The following is a 17,641-nucleotide window of genomic DNA, read 5'->3' on the forward strand; positions in this document are numbered from 1 at the left end:
AAGGAGCAGCTGTGTCCTGAGGTCATGCTGTGGCTGTTGAAGGCTGTTCCCTGGGACCTTAGGCTGCTTCCTTGCTAACTATGGTTAGGGAAGCTTTGCCCCTTCAAAACTGGGCTTTGTGCTAAAGACAGCACTTATTTTCAGAATGATTGTATAAATTGGTTCCTGATTGGGTTTTGAGTAAGGAGAGTGGGTATACCAGCCACTCCTTACATTTAGTTCTGTTAACTTGCATCCTGTGTCATGTGGACACGGACACATAACACACAGCTGACCTGGAAAATGCCTTGTGTGTAGTTGGGAAGAAAAACAGAGGAATTCATTCAGTTCAAGCATCTTACTAGAAAGTCAATGTTTTCAAACTGCAAATCAGGTATAAAACAACTCAAGGAAGAAAATTGAAGTTGTGGGCAAAAATCAGGATTTTAAAGTGTCTAATGTGAATCAATGAAAATAGGTTTTGCTTTCTTCCCCTCCGCTTTGGTCTTGAGGGTGTGATTCATAAATTCCCCTGCAATGCTGCAAACCCGACGAGAACATGGGGTTAGATCACAGGAACCAGAAAATGAAAGTGACCACAAGCAGGGAAATGGTGAAAGCTCATGGCGGTGGACGCTGCGGGAGGTGCTGGAAGAAAGCAGCAGAAGTGTGAAAAGACACTGAATTGTAGTAAAATAAACGGAGCAGTCACCTAATAGAATTAAGCTGAATTAAAGCTTGTTATTATGCATAAAATAGTACTTTGCTAAAGGAATTTTAAGATAAAACTTTAAATATTTTGATATCTATCATATTTAAAAGAATATCAGACTCACAAATCTAAAGCTTTATCATTTTTTAAGTTCTTCTAAAAACCCAGGAAAGTGACACTATCTCATTGCTTTCATTAGAGTCTGAGAGTCTGCCTTTTGCTTCTGTTTGTCACAAATGGAAAATACCCAAACTTATCTTCATCACTTTGGTATCAGAAATATTCAACAGAATTTGTTGAGAGTGTCTGAATAAAGCATGTTTTTAGGAAACCGACATTTAAAATGATAGGTTTCACACATTGTTATGACAATTAGCTACCTTATCAAATTTGCTTTTTCTTAAAATAATGAATGGAATTACACTATTTATTTCACATGTGTTTGCAAATTCTGTCCAGTGAATTTAACACTTGGCTTAGATTCCTATTTTATCCTATTCCTTACAGTGAGCAGTTCCCACAGTTAACATTCCTTCCGTTTGATCAGGAGACCCCCTGAGTCTGCGTGGGGCTTTTAACCTCTTTTCTCCAGCCCCGTTGATGTACATCTATTTATTGAATGCCTCCTGTGTGTCGGGGACTTTTCTAGGAGCTGGATACAACAGTGAACAAAATAAAACTGGCCTCTGTTCCAGAGAGAATATCAGAAAACACCTGGTCCAGGCTTGGTGTGTTGGGGGAAAACCTACTGGAATTAGTCACAGTAAGGCTTGCAAGTGAGGCTTAGAAGATAAGTAGGCGTTAACCAGCTGGGATGAAGGCAGGTTGAGAGGGAGCACCCGTGTCCTGCAAGACTGAAGGCCAGGCAAGAGACACGTGTATGGAGATGCACAAATGAATAGCTGTGAAGGTCTGTGTGCTTAGACTTCCAGGAGGGAGTTGAGTGGTGGGAGGTGCAGCTGAAGAAGAGATTTGGGATCAGAATTTCAGAAGCCATATTAGCAGTTATTTATTTGTTTTTGTATACACCAGAGATGTACTTCATTTTTAAAATTTTATTTGTTTTAAGTTAGGAAAAAACCGCAAAAAACATATCCCTAATTTCTCACCTGTACCCCCTCCTCTTGCAACCTCTAATCTGTTCTCTGTATCTATGAATTTGTTTGTTTTTAAGATTCTACATTAAAAAAAAATTCTATGTGTAATAGAGGTCATATGCTATTTCTCTTTCTTTGTCTGGTTTAATTCTCTTAGCATAATGCCCTGAGGTCCATCCATGTTATCACAAATGGTAAAGTTTCATTTCTTATTTTATTAAAATAAAATAAATATTATTTTTTATTTATTTTTATTTTATTTCTTAAGTGGAGGGGAAGAAAGCAAAACCCATTTTCATTGATGCACATTAGACACTTTAAAATCCTGATTTATGCCCACAAACTTCAATTTTCTTCCTTGAGTTTTTTTTTATACCTGATTTGCAGTTTGAAAACACTGACTTTCTAGTAAGATGCTTGGACTGAATTTCCTCTGTTTTTCTTTCCATTATATATTATCCATTGTATATATGTACCACAATTTCTTTATCCACTCATCCATTAATGGACACGTAGGTTGTTTGCATATCTTGGCTATTATAAATAATGCTACTATGAATACGGGGGTGCATACTATCTTTTTCTTTCTTTCTTTCTTTCTTTTTTTTTTTTTTGATAAAAACCCACAAGTAGACTTTCTGGGTCCTGTGGTGGTTCTGTCTTTGATTTCCTGAGGAATTTCAATACTGCATTCCATAGTGGTTGCACCAGTTTGCATTCCCACAAGGGTTTCTTTCTCTCTGCATCCTCACCAACAGTTGGTATTTCTTGTCTTTTTGACAGTAGCTATTCTAACAGTGTGAGGTAACATCTCACTGTAGTTCTGATTTGCATTTCATTGATGATTAGTGATGTTGAGCATCTTTTCGTGCACCTGTTGGCCATCTGTCTATCTTCTTTGGAAAAAGTCTATTCAGATCTTCTGCCCATTTATTTATTTTAAAAAGATTCTTTTATTTATTTAGACAGAGGGAAAGAGAGCAAATGGGCAGGCGCAGAGGGAGAAGGAGAGAGAGAATCTCAAGCAGACTCCACGCTGAGCTTGGAGCCTGATGAGGACTCTATCTCATGATGCTGATACCATGACCTGAGCTGAAATCAAGAGTTGGACACTTAACCAACTGAATTATCCAGGTGACCCTGTTCTGCCCATATATTAATCAGATTGTTTTTTTCTGTTTAGTTGTAGGAGTTCTATATATATATATTTGTGATTTTAACCTCTTATAGGAGATATGATTTGCAAATATTTTCTCCCATTCAGTAGGTTGCCTTTTCATTTTGTTGATGGTTTCCTTGCAGTACAGAAGCATTTTAGTTACATAGTTCCACTTGTTTATTTTTGCTTTTGTTGTCTTGCTTTTGGTGTCAGATTAAAATGATCCTCACCAAGACTGATGTCAAGGGGCTTACCACTGTGTTTTCTTCTAGTTTTACACTTTCAGGTCTTACATGTTCAAGTGTTTAATCCATCTTGAGTTAAGTTTTGTGTAGGATATAAGATAGTGGCCCAGTTTCATTCTTTTGCATGCATGTGGCTGTCCAATTTTCCTAGACCATTTATTGAAAGACTGTCTTTCCCCCATTTTATATTCTTGACTCCTTTGTCACAACTCAATTGACTTTGTATGCATGGGGTTATTCATGGGTTCTCTAGTCTGTTCCATTGATATATGTGTCTGTCTTACACCAATACCATTTATTCTTTGTTCTTTGTCCTCAAGATTGTTTTGGCTATTCAGGGTTTTTTGTGGTTCCATGCAAATTTCATGATTGTTCTATTTTTGTGAAAAATACCATTGGGATATTGATGGAGATTGCACTGAATCTGTATATTGCTTTGTGTAGTATGGACATTTTAACAATATTAAATTTTCTGATCTATGAACACAGAATATGTTTGTTTATTTGTATTCTCTTTAGTTCCTTTCACTGATCCCTTGTAGTTTCAATACGCAGGTCTTTTGCCTCCTTGGTTAACTTTACTAGGTATTTTATTCTTTTTTTTTTTTTTTAAACATTTTATTTATTTGACAGAGAGAGAAGGATCACAAGTAGGCAGAGAGACAGGCAGAGAGAGAGGGGAAAGTAGGTTCCCCGGTGAACAGGGAGCCTGACATGGGGCTCAATCCCAGGACCCTGAAATCATGACCTGAGCTGAAGGCAGAGGCTTAATGCACTGAGCCAACCAAGCACCCTCTTTTATTCTTTTTGATGCCGTGGTAAATGGGATCATTTTCTTAATCTCTCTGATATTTTCTTATTAGTGTACAGAAACACAGCTGATTTTTATATGTTGATTTTGTATTCTGCAACGTTACTGAATTCATTCTTAGTTCTAACAGTTTTTTTTTTTTTTTTTAAAGATTTTATTTATTTATTTAACAGAGATCACAAGTAGGCAGAGAGGCAGGCAGAGGCAGGGAGAAGCAGGCGCTCTGCTGAACAGAGAGCCCGATGTGGGGCTCGATCTCAGAACCCTGGGATCATGAATTGAGCTGAAGGCAGAGGCTTAACCCTCTGAGCCACCCAGGCGTCCCAGTGCTAACAGTTTTTGATGGAGGTTTTAAGATTCTCTATGTATAACAGTACGCCGTTCGCAGATAGTGAGTTTCACTTCTTCCTTTCCTTTTTAAAAAAATCCTCAATTTTTAAAAATTATTTTAAAGACTTTATTTATTTAGGGGCGCCTGGGTGGCTCAGTGGGTTAAGCCTCTGCCTTCAGCTCAATTCATGATCCCAGGGTTCTGAGATCGAGCCCCACATCGGGCTCTCTGCTCAGCAGGGAGCCTGCTTCCCCCTCTCTCTGTCTCTGCCTGCCTCTCTGCCTATTTGTGATCTCTGTCTGTCAAATAAATAAATAAATTTAAAAAAAAAAGATTTTATTTATTTAATTTTTAAAAAGATTATCTGAGAGAGAGTGAAAGAGAGAGGGCATGTGTCGTAGGGTTGGGGAGGTCGGTGGCAAGGGGCAGAGGAAAAGGGAGAGAGACACCCAAGCTGACTCCACACTGAGCACAGAGCCTAATAGCCGATCTTACAACCCTGAGTTCATGACCTGTGCTGAAACCAAGAGACAGACACCCAACCCACTGTACCACCCGGGCACCCCAAATTTATTTTTAAGTAATCTCTACACCCAACATGGGGCTTAAACCCACAACCCTAAAATGAAGAGCCCTATGCTCCACTGACTGAGCCAGCCAGGTGCCCTACTACTTCCTTCCAATTTGGGTGCCTTTTATTTTAATTTTTTTTTCTTGCCTAACTGCTCTGGCTCTGACTTCCAATACTGTATTGAATAAAAGTGGTAAGAGTGGACATCCTTGTCTGTTTCTGGTCTTGGAGGGAAAGCTTTCAGCTTTCACTGTGGAGTATGATGTTAGCTGTGGGCTTATCATAGTTTGCCTTTTATTGTGTTGAGTTACGTTCCCTCTGTATCCACTTTTTTTAAAAATCATAAACATGTTGAATTTTGTCAAATGCTTTTTCTTCATCTATTCAGGTGATCATATGATTTTTATCTTTTTTTATCCTTCCTTTTGTTATTGTGGTGTTTCACATTGACTGATTTGTGGATGTTGAACCAACCTTGCATCCTTAGACCAAATCATTACTCATGGTGAAGGATCCTTTTAATGTATTGCTGAATTCAGTTTGCTAAGTTGTTTTTTTGTTTGTTTGTTTTGTTTTTTCTTTTTTTTCTTTTTTTGAGGTTTTTCGCATCTATGTCCATCAGGGATATTGACCTATAATTTTCTTTTTTTGTGGAATTCTTGTCTGGTTTCAGGGTAATGCTGGCTCCATAAATGTTTCTTTTTTTTTTTTTTTTTAAAGGCTCCCCCCATTCTGTTTTTTGGAAGAGTTTGAGAAGGATTGGTTTTAATTATTCTTTGAATGTTAAGAATCTACCAGTGAAGACTTCTGGTCGTAGGGTTTTGTTAATGTTGGGAGATTTTTGGTTACTGATTCAATCTTCTTGCTAGGTCAGATTTTCTGTTTCAACATGACTCATTTTGGTAGGTTGTATGTTAGTAGGAATTGATCTGTTTCTTCTAGGTTGTCTAATTTTGGGGCATAGAATTGTTTTTAGTTATCTGTATGATCCTTTGTATTTCTGTTGTATCAATTATAACAGTTCTTCCATTTCTGATTTTATTTGAGCACTGCCATTTCCCCCCCTTGGTTTGTCAATTTTGTTTATTTTTTCAACAAATCAGCTCTTAGTTTCAATGATCATTTCTGTTTTAGTCTCATTTTCATTTATTTCTACTCTAATCTTTGTTATTTCCTTTCTTCTACTAACTTTGGACTTTGTTTGTTCTTCTTTTAACAGTTTTGGCTTCATCTTCAAGTGATGATAACTGGCCAAAAGTTTTTAAGGATGGGAGTATGAAGGATCACATTAAGTAAACATTTATAAGGATTACTTGGCATTTATGAACAATAGTTTGAAGGGGCACAATTTAAGACTGAATAGTTAGCACAGTGGAGAAATAATACAGAAGTGGTTAGGACCTAGTAACTGACAAAAGGGGTGACAAGAGTGGACACACCTGAGAGATGTCTCTGGCATAATTAGCACAACTGGCTTGTGGTTGCATGTGACAGAGATGGGAGGGCGGCTGGGAGCCCACGAAGACCTCCAGGTTCCAGATACGGGCACTGAGAAAGGGGTCCCAGAAGAAGGGCCAGTTTGGGGAGGAAGACGCGGAGTTCAGTTCAGACTGAATCTGAAGTGTCTGTTGGATATATGAGAAGAAATGATAAGCTGGTTTGGCTGTTCATGTAGGCCTGAGGTTGGAGAGAAAGAAATAAGTGCTGGAGTGTGGTTGTCAACTAAAATATTGCATGTCCTCAACTTTCATATTCCTGCTCAGATGAGGAACTTCCAGATTGACTTACTTAGATGTGACTAATAATAAATATTATAACTTCTTTATAGTTCTGTGGGTTGCCGGTGTCTACAAATAGGCACTTTCTTGACTGTCATCAGTTAAGTTCTCAATTCATTGACTGCCTGAGTTATGGGGTGTGATACGTTAAAAAGAAATCCAAACTAGACAAAGGATATATAACATTACTCTTGAAAAGGCAGCTTCTGTTGGGAAACAAACATTACCTTTTATTTCGCTGTAAGATACAGGGAACAAAACCAAAATGAGAGTTTTTGTTTGTTTGTTTGTTTGTTTTTCAGTTGAAAGTATGCCTATATGAAGGGAAATTAGTAAGTATAAAAGAGCAACCATCTCCTAAGGAGAAAATATCCTTTTTTGTTTGAATTTTTGAATATAGTATGTGTCAGATTTGAATGCATTTTTAGCTTTAAGCACTGTTTCTGATGGCAGGTGTAATAAAGGACTTGGCTGATAGTTCTTATGTCATTCTGTTTGAATTTATGTTTTACTGGCTAAAATGGTAAGATTAAGTTTTGATGCGCGGATGCTTAGATATTTTTATAGTTATTCCTGAAAGAAATGTAGTGAGGTGAGACTTTCTTGCTGGAACAGATGCTTTGTGGGCTATTCTAGTAGTTTCTTTCTTTTTTAAGATTTATTTATTATATATGGTGCCCCATATTCTAGTAGTTTCTTAATGTGTACTTTGATTACTATTCATTTTGGTATGGGACAAAATCTTAAGGTTTATTTCACATCATTTTCCAATGTGAAGATGGTTTCACAAGCATATGTAGATGAGGAGAGTATATCTGATGTTTGTTTACATGTGTTGGGTTGGGGAAGGGAATGAAAAGGTCCTCCCCGAGTGTTGCCGTAGTTCAGAGAAATAGGAGAATAACAAATGGTTCGTATCAAAAACTACTTCCTGGGGCGCCTTGGTGGCTTAGTGGGTTGAGCCTCTGCCTTCGGCTCGGGTTGTGATCCCAGGGTCCTGGGATCAAGCCCCGCATCGGACTCTCTGCTCAGTGGGGAGCCTGCTTCCTCCTCTCTCTCTGCCTGCCTCTCTGCCTACTTGTGATCTGTCAAATAAATAATAAAATCTTTTAAATAAACAAAAAACAAAAAACTACTTCCTATTTTTCTTTGGTCACTTTTAGATGTGTAATAGGTAATCTAGTATGGATATTCTGGTGTAGGTATTTGTTCTTAACAATATTGTTCAGTATTTGATTTTTGAAACCCTAAATGAAATTTGTGTTGTCTTTTATATGTTTACAAGGTATGCGTTCAGTACTAGGGAGAAGTGGTACAGGAGGCTGTAAAAGGAGTAAGGAAAGATAGAATCCCATCCTGGAAACCAGCTGAAGTTGTCTGCAGCGGTTAGTGATGGCTGTATAATTTTCAAAACAGGATTTGGCAAGTCTTCACAGGCTGGGAGAAAGAGAGTTGATTTTGAATGAGCTAGCTCAAATAACCTAAACAGTGCATGATCTTTGCTGCACTTACAGTTGTATAAAACAAATGTAACTTGTTTAATCCAAACATTGTGGCAGGCTTTCTTAGCAAAAGCTGTGTTCATATGTATGGAGAATTTTCTTCCTGTTTCCTTCAAGGAAATGAAAACACATCTTGGGTGCACTGATGCTGCTGATACGCTAGCAGGTGTTTACTCCGAACAAAGTGAGTTTTAGAGAGAAGGAATCCTATGAATTAGTAACTATTGCTTCTCTTTCTCATGCCTCTTCTGGTAGCAGACCTTGCTCCGCTGCTGGGTTAGAAGGCCTGTGACTTGGGGCTGGCACTTCATGGTGTCCCTGTCATCTGGCCCAAGGATTCACCCAGCAGTGCTGGTCAGAGCTCTTCCTGGGGACTGGTAGGATCCCGGGGGCCGGGGGGGTGCTTTACTTGTTCCGCCGCGGTGGAAGCGGGTTGGGGGGCATGTGGTCAGTCGTGTGCAGGGAGCCTGGCAGTCGGGACAGGCTCAGTTACAGTGCAGTCACAAGTGCTCTGAAAACCTCAATGGTTAGTTATGACGATCACGGGTTTCTTTTTTGCACAAAGTTTACCCCTGGACCAGGGGACAGCTTCATACCTTTGGGTTTTTTGTTTGTTTGGTTTTTTTTTTTTTTTTTTTTTTTTTGAAAGGGCTGAAAAACAAACACTGGGATTTTTTTCAATGGAAAGGACACCATTTCAGGAGAGATTTACAGGCAGAGCCAAGGGTTCGAAACAGTATTAGGATTGACTTCAGCACGGGTTTGGGCCCTTCGCTGCTCCCATTAGAAGACTCCTGAGTGCAAGCTTGAAGGCGGACCGGCGGGACGCCTTATTTCATGACGGGCGAGCTCAGGGGCGGTAAGTGAGGCTTCTACTGAAAGCCAAACAGGGGTTTGGCCCAAATAGGGCAGGGGCTCCACACAGAAAAAAGGTTTTCTGACTCCCTGTGCAGCCATCCTTCTTTTGCTTTACGATTTCTCCCTCTCACAAATAAAGGTTAAATAGACTTGAGGGTGACTGACTTACAAACCAGTTAACCACCCAGGCTGAGTCGTTAGGTGGAAGTCTTTAAGAGCACAGTTTCCTATGTTTCCTACCCCTGTTGTGGTAGGTGGTGATGTTCTGGATGAGACTGTATTTTGAGTACTTGAATGAGAACCAAGTAGAGATAAATCACCAGAACTTCAGTGGGCAAATAAATCCTTGCTTTTTTTTTTTTTTTTTTTAAGATTTTATTTATTTATTTGACACAGAGGGAGCAAGGGGCTCCATCCCAGGACCCATGACTTGAGCCGAAGGCAGTCACCCAACCAACTGAGCTACCCAGGTGTCCCCCACCCCTAGTGTTTTATGTTACTAAGATTCTGGGATAGTTTCTTACTTCAACAAAACTTAGCCCTTACAGGCAGATGCCTGCCTCTATGAGTTTCTTTTTCATCGTTGGTACTTTAACTACTTGACAGCATTTTCAAGAACTTACTGTGTTTCAGGCTGTGCGGAAGGTGCTTTATTTGTGTCATTTGTTAAATCATTTTAGTGGCCCGATACAAAGTTCTTTTCATCACTGTTGCACTTTTAGGGAAACTGAGGCTTGGAGATGTAATAGCTTGTTCAAGGTCATGGTGTGTGATCCCAGATCCTGTGCCCTTCATGGCTTTGCTCCCCCTGATGCACTTGGCGGCACCGCCCAGCAAATATCTATGATCTCTTGATGTGCGCCCAGCTCTGTACTAGGTCTGAGGATCAGGGTATGACTCAGAAACAGTCCCTGTCCTCAAGATTAGGATTTTACCTAGAAAAGGAGAGATTCAAGCAAGTAAATACGATGAAAGGTTAATAAAAGTGATGCAGTATAATGGGTGCTGGAAATATTTGGAATCAAAATCTCTTTTCCTGTAAGGTTTTGGACAAGTTCTCACTCCCCTGCCCTCCCAGCTAACCCTTCTGGCTTCTATTTTGTCATTCCTAAAGTGGGAGAAGTGTTGGCATTTTATAAGCTATAAAATGCAGAAGGCTACCTACCTCAAAATAGCATTAGCATGGAATGCATGAAGCCTTTAAGGTTCCGGGCCCTCATGTACATGAGGAGTTCCCACTTGGTTTTAATGATTCAGTGGAAGATTTAGGGGGAGCACAAAGGAAGGAGCATTCCATTTGAGGGAAAAGAAGCAGAGTTTGATGCAGAAGGTGAAGCTCTGGTTTGAGTTATTAAGCAAAAGTTATTTTACTCTCACCAAGGGTAGGAAAGGGAAGTACATCCCAGGCTAAGGGAAAATAGCATAAGCAAAATTATGGAAGATTTAGGGAAATGCAAGAAGTTTATTATTAGAAAAATATGGAGCACAATAGGAGAAATGGTGGGAGATAATGTTTCACCAGGTGTCCTGGGCAGACCAAGTTCAGTGAACTCCATTGCACAGGCAGTAAGGAACCCCTGGAAGGGGTAAGTCTGTGCTGTGGCTTGCTTGCTTGCTTCCTCCTCTCGTGCGCATTCTGGAAGTGCGGAAGCGTTGTCAGAGGTGGCGTGGAGGGAGTGGCCGATGAAGGAAAGGAAGCCCGTTAGTGGACTGCCCTAGAGGGAGACGATGAAAGCTTAAACTAAGGCAGAGGGAATGGGACGGGGAGAACAGACAGATGCAATGCGAAGGAATTAAAATCGTTTAATGATGTGTTTGTAAAGTTTCAGAAGTTAGGGAAAGGAGGAGTCCAGGAAAGCTACCAAGTGTTTGGACTTGGTGAACTTGAGCGAGAAGATGAGGAATGCAGAAAAGCGTTTTTCTGAATGCTTTTTAACTGTTGCATTTTTTATGTGTCAGGATTATTCACTTAGAGAACTCAATGATGTGAACAGTGTACTAAAAGTAAAAGGAGAAATTCCACTGCCCTACATGACCTGGTAGTTTTTTTCCCTGCACGTTTTCAACTATATACACGTGTAATGATCACTTCAACAGATACAGTACCTTTGCAACATTCTTCTGTCATTTAATAATCTAGGACAAGCAGCTTTCCAGCTTGTTCCACTTAGGTGCACAGAGATGGAACACCTTCATTCATTAGTGTAAAACAGTAAGTGGTATCCCATTCCATTAGGAACGTTTCGTTGATTTCTTTATGTTTGCACTTACAAGTAGTGCTACAGAGGACATTCGGTGTATCTACCTTTGCATGCTTTTGACAGTATGGAAACAATCTTCTTTGGAGGCTAAGTTCAGGTTTGTAATGCAGCTTCTGGGGTAGCCCGGTAACGGGCATTCAGGTGCATATGTCAGTCAGTCAGTGGGGTCAGAAGAAGCTGGTATTTAGGCGGGAAAGTTGAACTGCTGTCACATATGTGTAAGATGTCCAAGTGTCAACAGTGCTTGAAGCTACAGACAATGATTTACTTATTGAAACTAGTTTCTTGGTGCCTAGTGTTGATCAGGTACTGTATTAGTTTTGGTATATAATGACCTTACAGAGCTTTACTTAGAGTGAAGAAGAAGGCAATTATATGAATATTACTTAGTAAATTTACTGTTAAAAATTGCAATAAAGGCTGCAAAAGAGAAGAACTGGGTGCTAGGAGGGGACCTAACTTTTAAATTCAGAGTAGGCAAAGCCTCCCTGTTTGTCACACATTCCTCTCTGCTAATCCTAAATACTATTTTCTTTACGTACATGTCTTGACTATTGTACTTCATACGTATCCTAGAAGGAGCCAGCTCTGTAAGAATTGGCTTAAACAAGTAGAAGTTTTTCCAGTTTGGATGGTTTGGTGTGGTTTTATTGCCTGCTTCATCTAATTGGGGGTAGCGTTCCACTGCTTGCTTATACAACTTTTTATTTATTCATTTCCCAGTGGATAAGCGTTTAGGTAAAAGCTACTTCACAAACAACATGGGATTTGCCTCTTTCTCTGCATTTCTAGTGCTGCTTCTGTTTCCAGTTGTCAGTGAGCCAAAGGCTGCCACCAAGTCGCTCCTTGGAGGAACGCCCCTCCCATCCGTGCAGGTGCACTGTCCCTCCCAGACCTTCTGCAGATGGACAGAATGGGAGGGGCCTAGAATCCCAGTGCCTTAGGAGGAAGCGCCGTATCGGAGCACCAAGTGCTTGCAGGAGGATTTTTCTTTCCTACCCAAAAGCTTTCCTTCCCAGTTACGGGTATTTACTATTTTCATCCTTCAAGCTACAACATGGGGTGTTAGGACTGTCATTTTTGCTAATTAATTTTTTAATTTAATTAACTTATTTTTACTTCTCTGATCTTCTTATTTTTCTTTTAAGAGTTTATCTATTTATTTGACAGATAGAGGGACAGGGAGAGAAGGAACACAAACAGGGGTGGGTGACAGAGGGAGAAGCAGGCTCCCCACTGAGCAGGGAGAGCCCGTTCATGGGCTAGATCCCCGGACCCCGGGATCATGCCCTGAGCTGAAGGCAGACCCTTAACGACTGCGCCACCCAGGCTCCCCATCTCTGTTCTTACAATTTAACTGTTTCTTGGAACAATACAGGTGTTGCTCAAGTAGGATACCTGTTTATAATAAGTATCAGTGAGTTTCTAAGGAGTTGCCCCAGGATGTAAGTCCATAAACCTTTTGGTACGTGGATTTTTTCCTCAACATGGCTGCACAGCAGCATCCTGTGGGGGACCTTTGACTGTTGTCCCAGACTTATTCCTGCAGACTTGTCAGACAATACAGTTAAAAACAAGATATCCATGGGTTACCAAAGGTGTTTCATGATATAGCTGAAAAGGAGGCATGCCGTATTACATAATTCTTTTGTTCTTAACATGAAATTTGTTTTTTAGTTATCTCCCTTCTGAAGGTTAGTTTTGTTTTCATATTGGAGGAAAAACAACTTCTGATATCACATAAATAAATACAGACTAGCTTAGACTTTAGCCATCTTTCAGTGAGAGGCTGGTATTGTATAAGGTATAATTTAGGAGCACTGGATCTTTGTGGGGTTGAACTTCATATCACAAGGATGTTTTCTTTATGAAGAAGAACACAAAAATATGTTACTTTTGCAGATATCACCAGAACTCCTCACTCAGTCTTTGCCAAGACCTTGGAACGGGTCTGCCCAAGTGCTAGGCCTTGAAACTTCACTTCCTGGTACCTCTTCCTCTACTCCAAAATATTGTTCCCAGTTACTTTCCATGGTGACCAAATTGCCTGTCTGGCAGGACAGTCCAGTGGTACGTATGTTCATTAGGCCGCAGAGGCCAGCAGGGTTATTGTCCTGGGACAACTCCTGTGGGTGGAAGCTCATCTGTTTGGTTGGGTTAGAGCGATGGCTGGGTCCGGGACTGGTTTAATGTCTGTGTCCTCACGGCCTGACGCCTCAGCTAGAGCTGCTTTCTTGATTTATTTTCCTGTCCCTGGAAAAGCCTAAGGGGACTGCTGGGCCAGGCGACTTGTGCAGAGAGAAAAGGCAGCAAGGAAAGGACAGACTGGTCGTATCAGTCTTTGCTCATTGTATACCGATCTTCGTATCAAAAAATATTGATTAGGAAAGCGACTTTCTCCTTCATTTTCAGACATATACCACAAAACAAGAGTGATTGCACCCAAGATCAAGTTGGTACTGCAGTCGTAGGTAGGGCTCTTCAGAATAGAACTCTTTATGTTTACAGAGACTTCGAGAAGAGACCGTGTCGTCATGTAGGAGTATTAATAAATTAGGCCGACGTGAAGACACTGTACTGGTTATTTATGCATGAGATTAAAAACATCGGAGAACAGCCGGCCTGACTAATTGATGTAAATTCTTTGAAGGACTAAGAAGTTTTCTATTAGCAAGTTCTCAGTGTAAAAGTGTCAAAGAGTGGGCCATCTAGAGACGAGGAAATCTTAAAAGTAATTACTCTTCTGAAAGGATTTTGAAGGAGAACACAACTGGACCTGAAAGTGTTGGAGTCCACCAGGTTTTTAGAAAGATTTTATTTATTTGATGTGAGGGGGGCAACAAGCAGAGGGAGAGGCAGAGGGAGAAGGGGACTGCCCGCTAGCAGAGAGCTCAACGTGGGGCTCCGTCCCAGGACCCTGGGATCATGACCCGGGCTCACGGCAGAGTCTACAAGTTTTGTGCACTGGCTCCCTCCTTTCCACTTCCGAGGGCAGTTGTAAGCATGACATATTATGATGCCACTAAGTGACAAAAAACACAGAACAGCACACAGCAAACCCTCCGTAAGGTTAGTAAATTACGTGTCATACAGAACTGTTTGCAAAACAAAATGTTAATGCTATTGAGTTTGAGTAGCTGAAGGAAGAAATATGGAAATCATACTTAACTATAAATCTTTGAACACTAGATCTGGCTAATACTGCTTTCTGTATCAGGTATGTTTAAAGAATTAATTCCTTATTTGTGAGGCAAGGGTGGAGGGAGCAGACTAGCAGCAGGACCTGAAGTACCGATGTGTGACTTTGCGCGGAAGAGTCCCACCTGGGGGGCTGGAGGCAGCTTAGTAGGTCCTGTGGACACGCCTGAGGGCACGTGCCCTTCTGTGTCTTTGATGAAGTGGCCTCAGGACATTTACTGAGTGTGTGTTGTGTGAGTGAAAGGTGTGACGAGGAATGGATGGAAGTCGGCCGGCGGGAGGCTCTGTGGGATCCAGAGAGAAGGGTAGGGTGAGGCAGGGGCAGGATCTTCCGGGAGGGGAAGAGAGAGGAGAAAGGGAGCTCTGATTTTGTAACACTGAGCCCAGCAAGAAATATTTGCTATGCTGTAAACTGAAGGACACATTAGGGGACACACACACACACACACACACACACACACTTTGGTTTCTTAAATAGAAGCAAAGACCCTCAGAAGACAACCTACTTTCTCATTGGATTAAGTTTTACCCTGATCTTAAAACCTCACCTTACAGAGAACTCATTCACTGCCATTTTCATAGACAGTCATGCTTTAGAACTGGGCCCTGGCTGGCCACTCTCTCTCAACGAAGTGGTTAGTGTGTTGGAAAGGCCGCAGGCCCTCTTGGCAGTGTGTCCTCACGTAGCGTGGAAAACCTAGGAGTCTTCCCTGGAATCCCCAAGGAGTGAAGTGATTGATCGTAAGGTGTCAAATTCTCATTCAGGTGGGAAGTGTTGATTGAGAGAGACGAAAGCCTCTGGCTGGGGAGGGGTATGAAGTGTGGTGAGGGGAAGATTCCACGGTTGGACTGTGATGTCAGCAGCGCCCAAGGGAACAAGCTTGTACTCAGTGTCGGCAGTTGGAATCTGTTGAGGGCGGTTGGTCAATCCTTGGCCTGTGAGATCGGACAGTGGAAGACCCCACTGGTGTCAGCTTTGACTCCAGATAGAAAGGAAGTTAATCTAAGGGCTTGCGCAAGTCTCTGCTGCCGGGACAGTCCGCAGACCTGACGCCAACCCTAGGAGTCTGGCTGCTGAAGAGGCCAGGGAGGCCGGCTTAGAGGCTCCGAGCTGGTGGCCCGGGACGTGTTGCTGCTCCTGCTTTCGAGCCCTGGCCCTTAGTGGCTAACTGTGGTATGGCAAGAGTATATGGTGAGGAGGGGGCTTGTTCAAATGAATGCTTATTAAGCGCATACTGTGTACCAAGGGTTTTGCTAAGCCTGTTGAAAGACTCTGGGGCTCCCCAGAGTCTGTGATGATACCACAGTGAAACCAAGGCACACCTAATAGCTTCCTAATTAATGTGGGTTCAATGGTTCAATGGTTCAAAGAGTTCCTCTGACTTTTCATAACTGTGAGAGGTCACGACGAGGACCAATGGGAACAAAACCAGAACTGATTGTAATGTTTCTCCAGCAGCCGTGCAGGAAGGGTAGTACTGGAGAAGGTGGGACTGTGGGGGCACCGTGCCTTGGTGCAGCAGAGCAGCATTCAGCCCCGTCGCAAGGGAGGGAGCTCTACTGAGCAAGGGCTGCGCACAGAAGTCTGCTACCCTCTGAAGGAGAGGGCCAAGGTGCTGCGCGGCGGCTCCCCTGCGTCACTGTCTCATCTGCCTTTGCTTTCCACAAGCACGGGTTACGTGTCAGAATGCCTGGTGGTCACAGTCGGGGAGAGTTGGTACACAGTTCATTATGATCGTATCCTTTAACATTCATCCCTAATTGTCCTATAATACAGCAGTTCTGAAATGACCTGAAGCAAGAAGACATGAGAATATGTTAGGCTGTCTGGGTTAGAGCTGAGGCCGATCTGGAAGTTCTTGATGGGAAGGCTTTTGTCTCTCCCAGGAAGGATTGGGGAGGTGCACCTGGGTGGGGGTGGCAGATGGGAGGAAAGGGTTCCAGAAAGAACCTGGAGGTCCTTTCCAGACACAAGAGAAGATGCACTGATGCAAAAAGGTAGTCAGGATGCATTTGTCTTTAAGGTTCATAGCCGTGCTCCTAGCTGGTAGCAAAAGCAAGTTTCTAACCCCTCGTCCAGGATCAGTATTTTGTGGAGTTTTCCTAATTTTTTTGGAAAAAGTATAGAGATAATGGAATTTTTTTTCTTTGAAAATGGATTTGTGATTCGTCCCATTGTATGAGCTTAACAGAAAATAGAAGAACCCAAGGAACCATTTACTGAACAATTATCATGTTCTAGACAGTTTATTAAGTATTTTACATCCATTATCTTTATTAATTATAATGATCCTTATAAGATTGCTACTCCTTTTTTAAAAGACTTTATTTATTTGAGAGAGAGAGAGAGCGCGAGCGTGAACAGGGAGGAGTAACAGGGAGAGGTTGAGCAGGCTCCCTGCTGAGAGGGAAGCCCAGGGCGGCGCTCCATCCCAAGACCCTGGGATCATGACCTGAGCTGAAGGCAGTCGCTTAACCGACTGAGCCACCCTGGAGCCCCAGATTGCTACTCTTGTGACCACTATTTTATAGATCTGAACCTTAGGATGAGTCCATTGCCGAAGGTCAAACAGTAGGGGTCATACCATTTGTACCCTGATTACACATCAGGGGAAGACTTCTGAACAAATGTTTTAGTTTGGAAAATTTTAAGTACAATTTTTCTAAAAAGCACTTTGTCATTTGTTTTTCCTGTTTGATAAGATACTTGGATAATAAATTGCCAATACATTTGCCTGTAACTCTTAAAAGTTGAATTTTTAACATCTCTTTGATATTGTTAGTCTTATGGGGCGAGTTCTCTCCAAAATGTGGAAATGAGAACAGAAATTCAACATGAGTAGTAAGGTTTGCTTCCAAAATTGCACGAAACTCAATTTGACCGTTCTCAGATGCAATTATAGAATTGCCAAAATATGTATTGGTATTTTAGATATAACCAGTGAATTGACAGGTTTGGGGGTTTTTTCCTCAAAAAATTATAAATGGAAAGCGTCTTTTTAAACTAGACATGTGAGTGGTTTGTTGGTGTGACTCATGGCCTCTCGCGAATGATAGCATCAAAGTTTTGGCCAAGTTTCTTTGCAAAGTTTGGGAGAATGGAGGTTCAGGTTGGGGTTGCCAGGCTCCCGTAGTCAAA

The 17,641-nt window shown here is 41.6% G+C and overlaps 1 protein-coding gene across 2 annotated transcripts in view; it reads left to right on the forward strand.

Annotated features, from left to right (window-relative positions):
• The first annotated feature begins 14,861 nt into the window (after positions 1-14,861).
• Positions 14,862-17,641, forward strand: part of PDE10A (phosphodiesterase 10A) — a 231,585-nt gene continuing 228,805 nt past the window's right edge. The window contains exon 1 of one of the 2 annotated variants that reach the window (XM_004769572.3): positions 14,862-15,694. In XM_004769572.3, the coding sequence (XP_004769629.2) occupies positions 15,679-15,694 (16 nt within the window). In that variant the 5' untranslated portion in view covers positions 14,862-15,678. The remainder of the gene's footprint in view (positions 15,695-17,641) is intronic. The other variant, XM_045080063.1, reaches the window with a different exon arrangement.

This window comes from Mustela putorius, unplaced genomic scaffold (assembly GCF_011764305.1).
Source record: "Mustela putorius furo isolate JIRA1106 unplaced genomic scaffold, ASM1176430v1.1 tig00000450_pilon_pilon_pilon, whole genome shotgun sequence".
Lineage (NCBI taxonomy): Eukaryota > Metazoa > Chordata > Mammalia > Carnivora > Mustelidae > Mustela > Mustela putorius.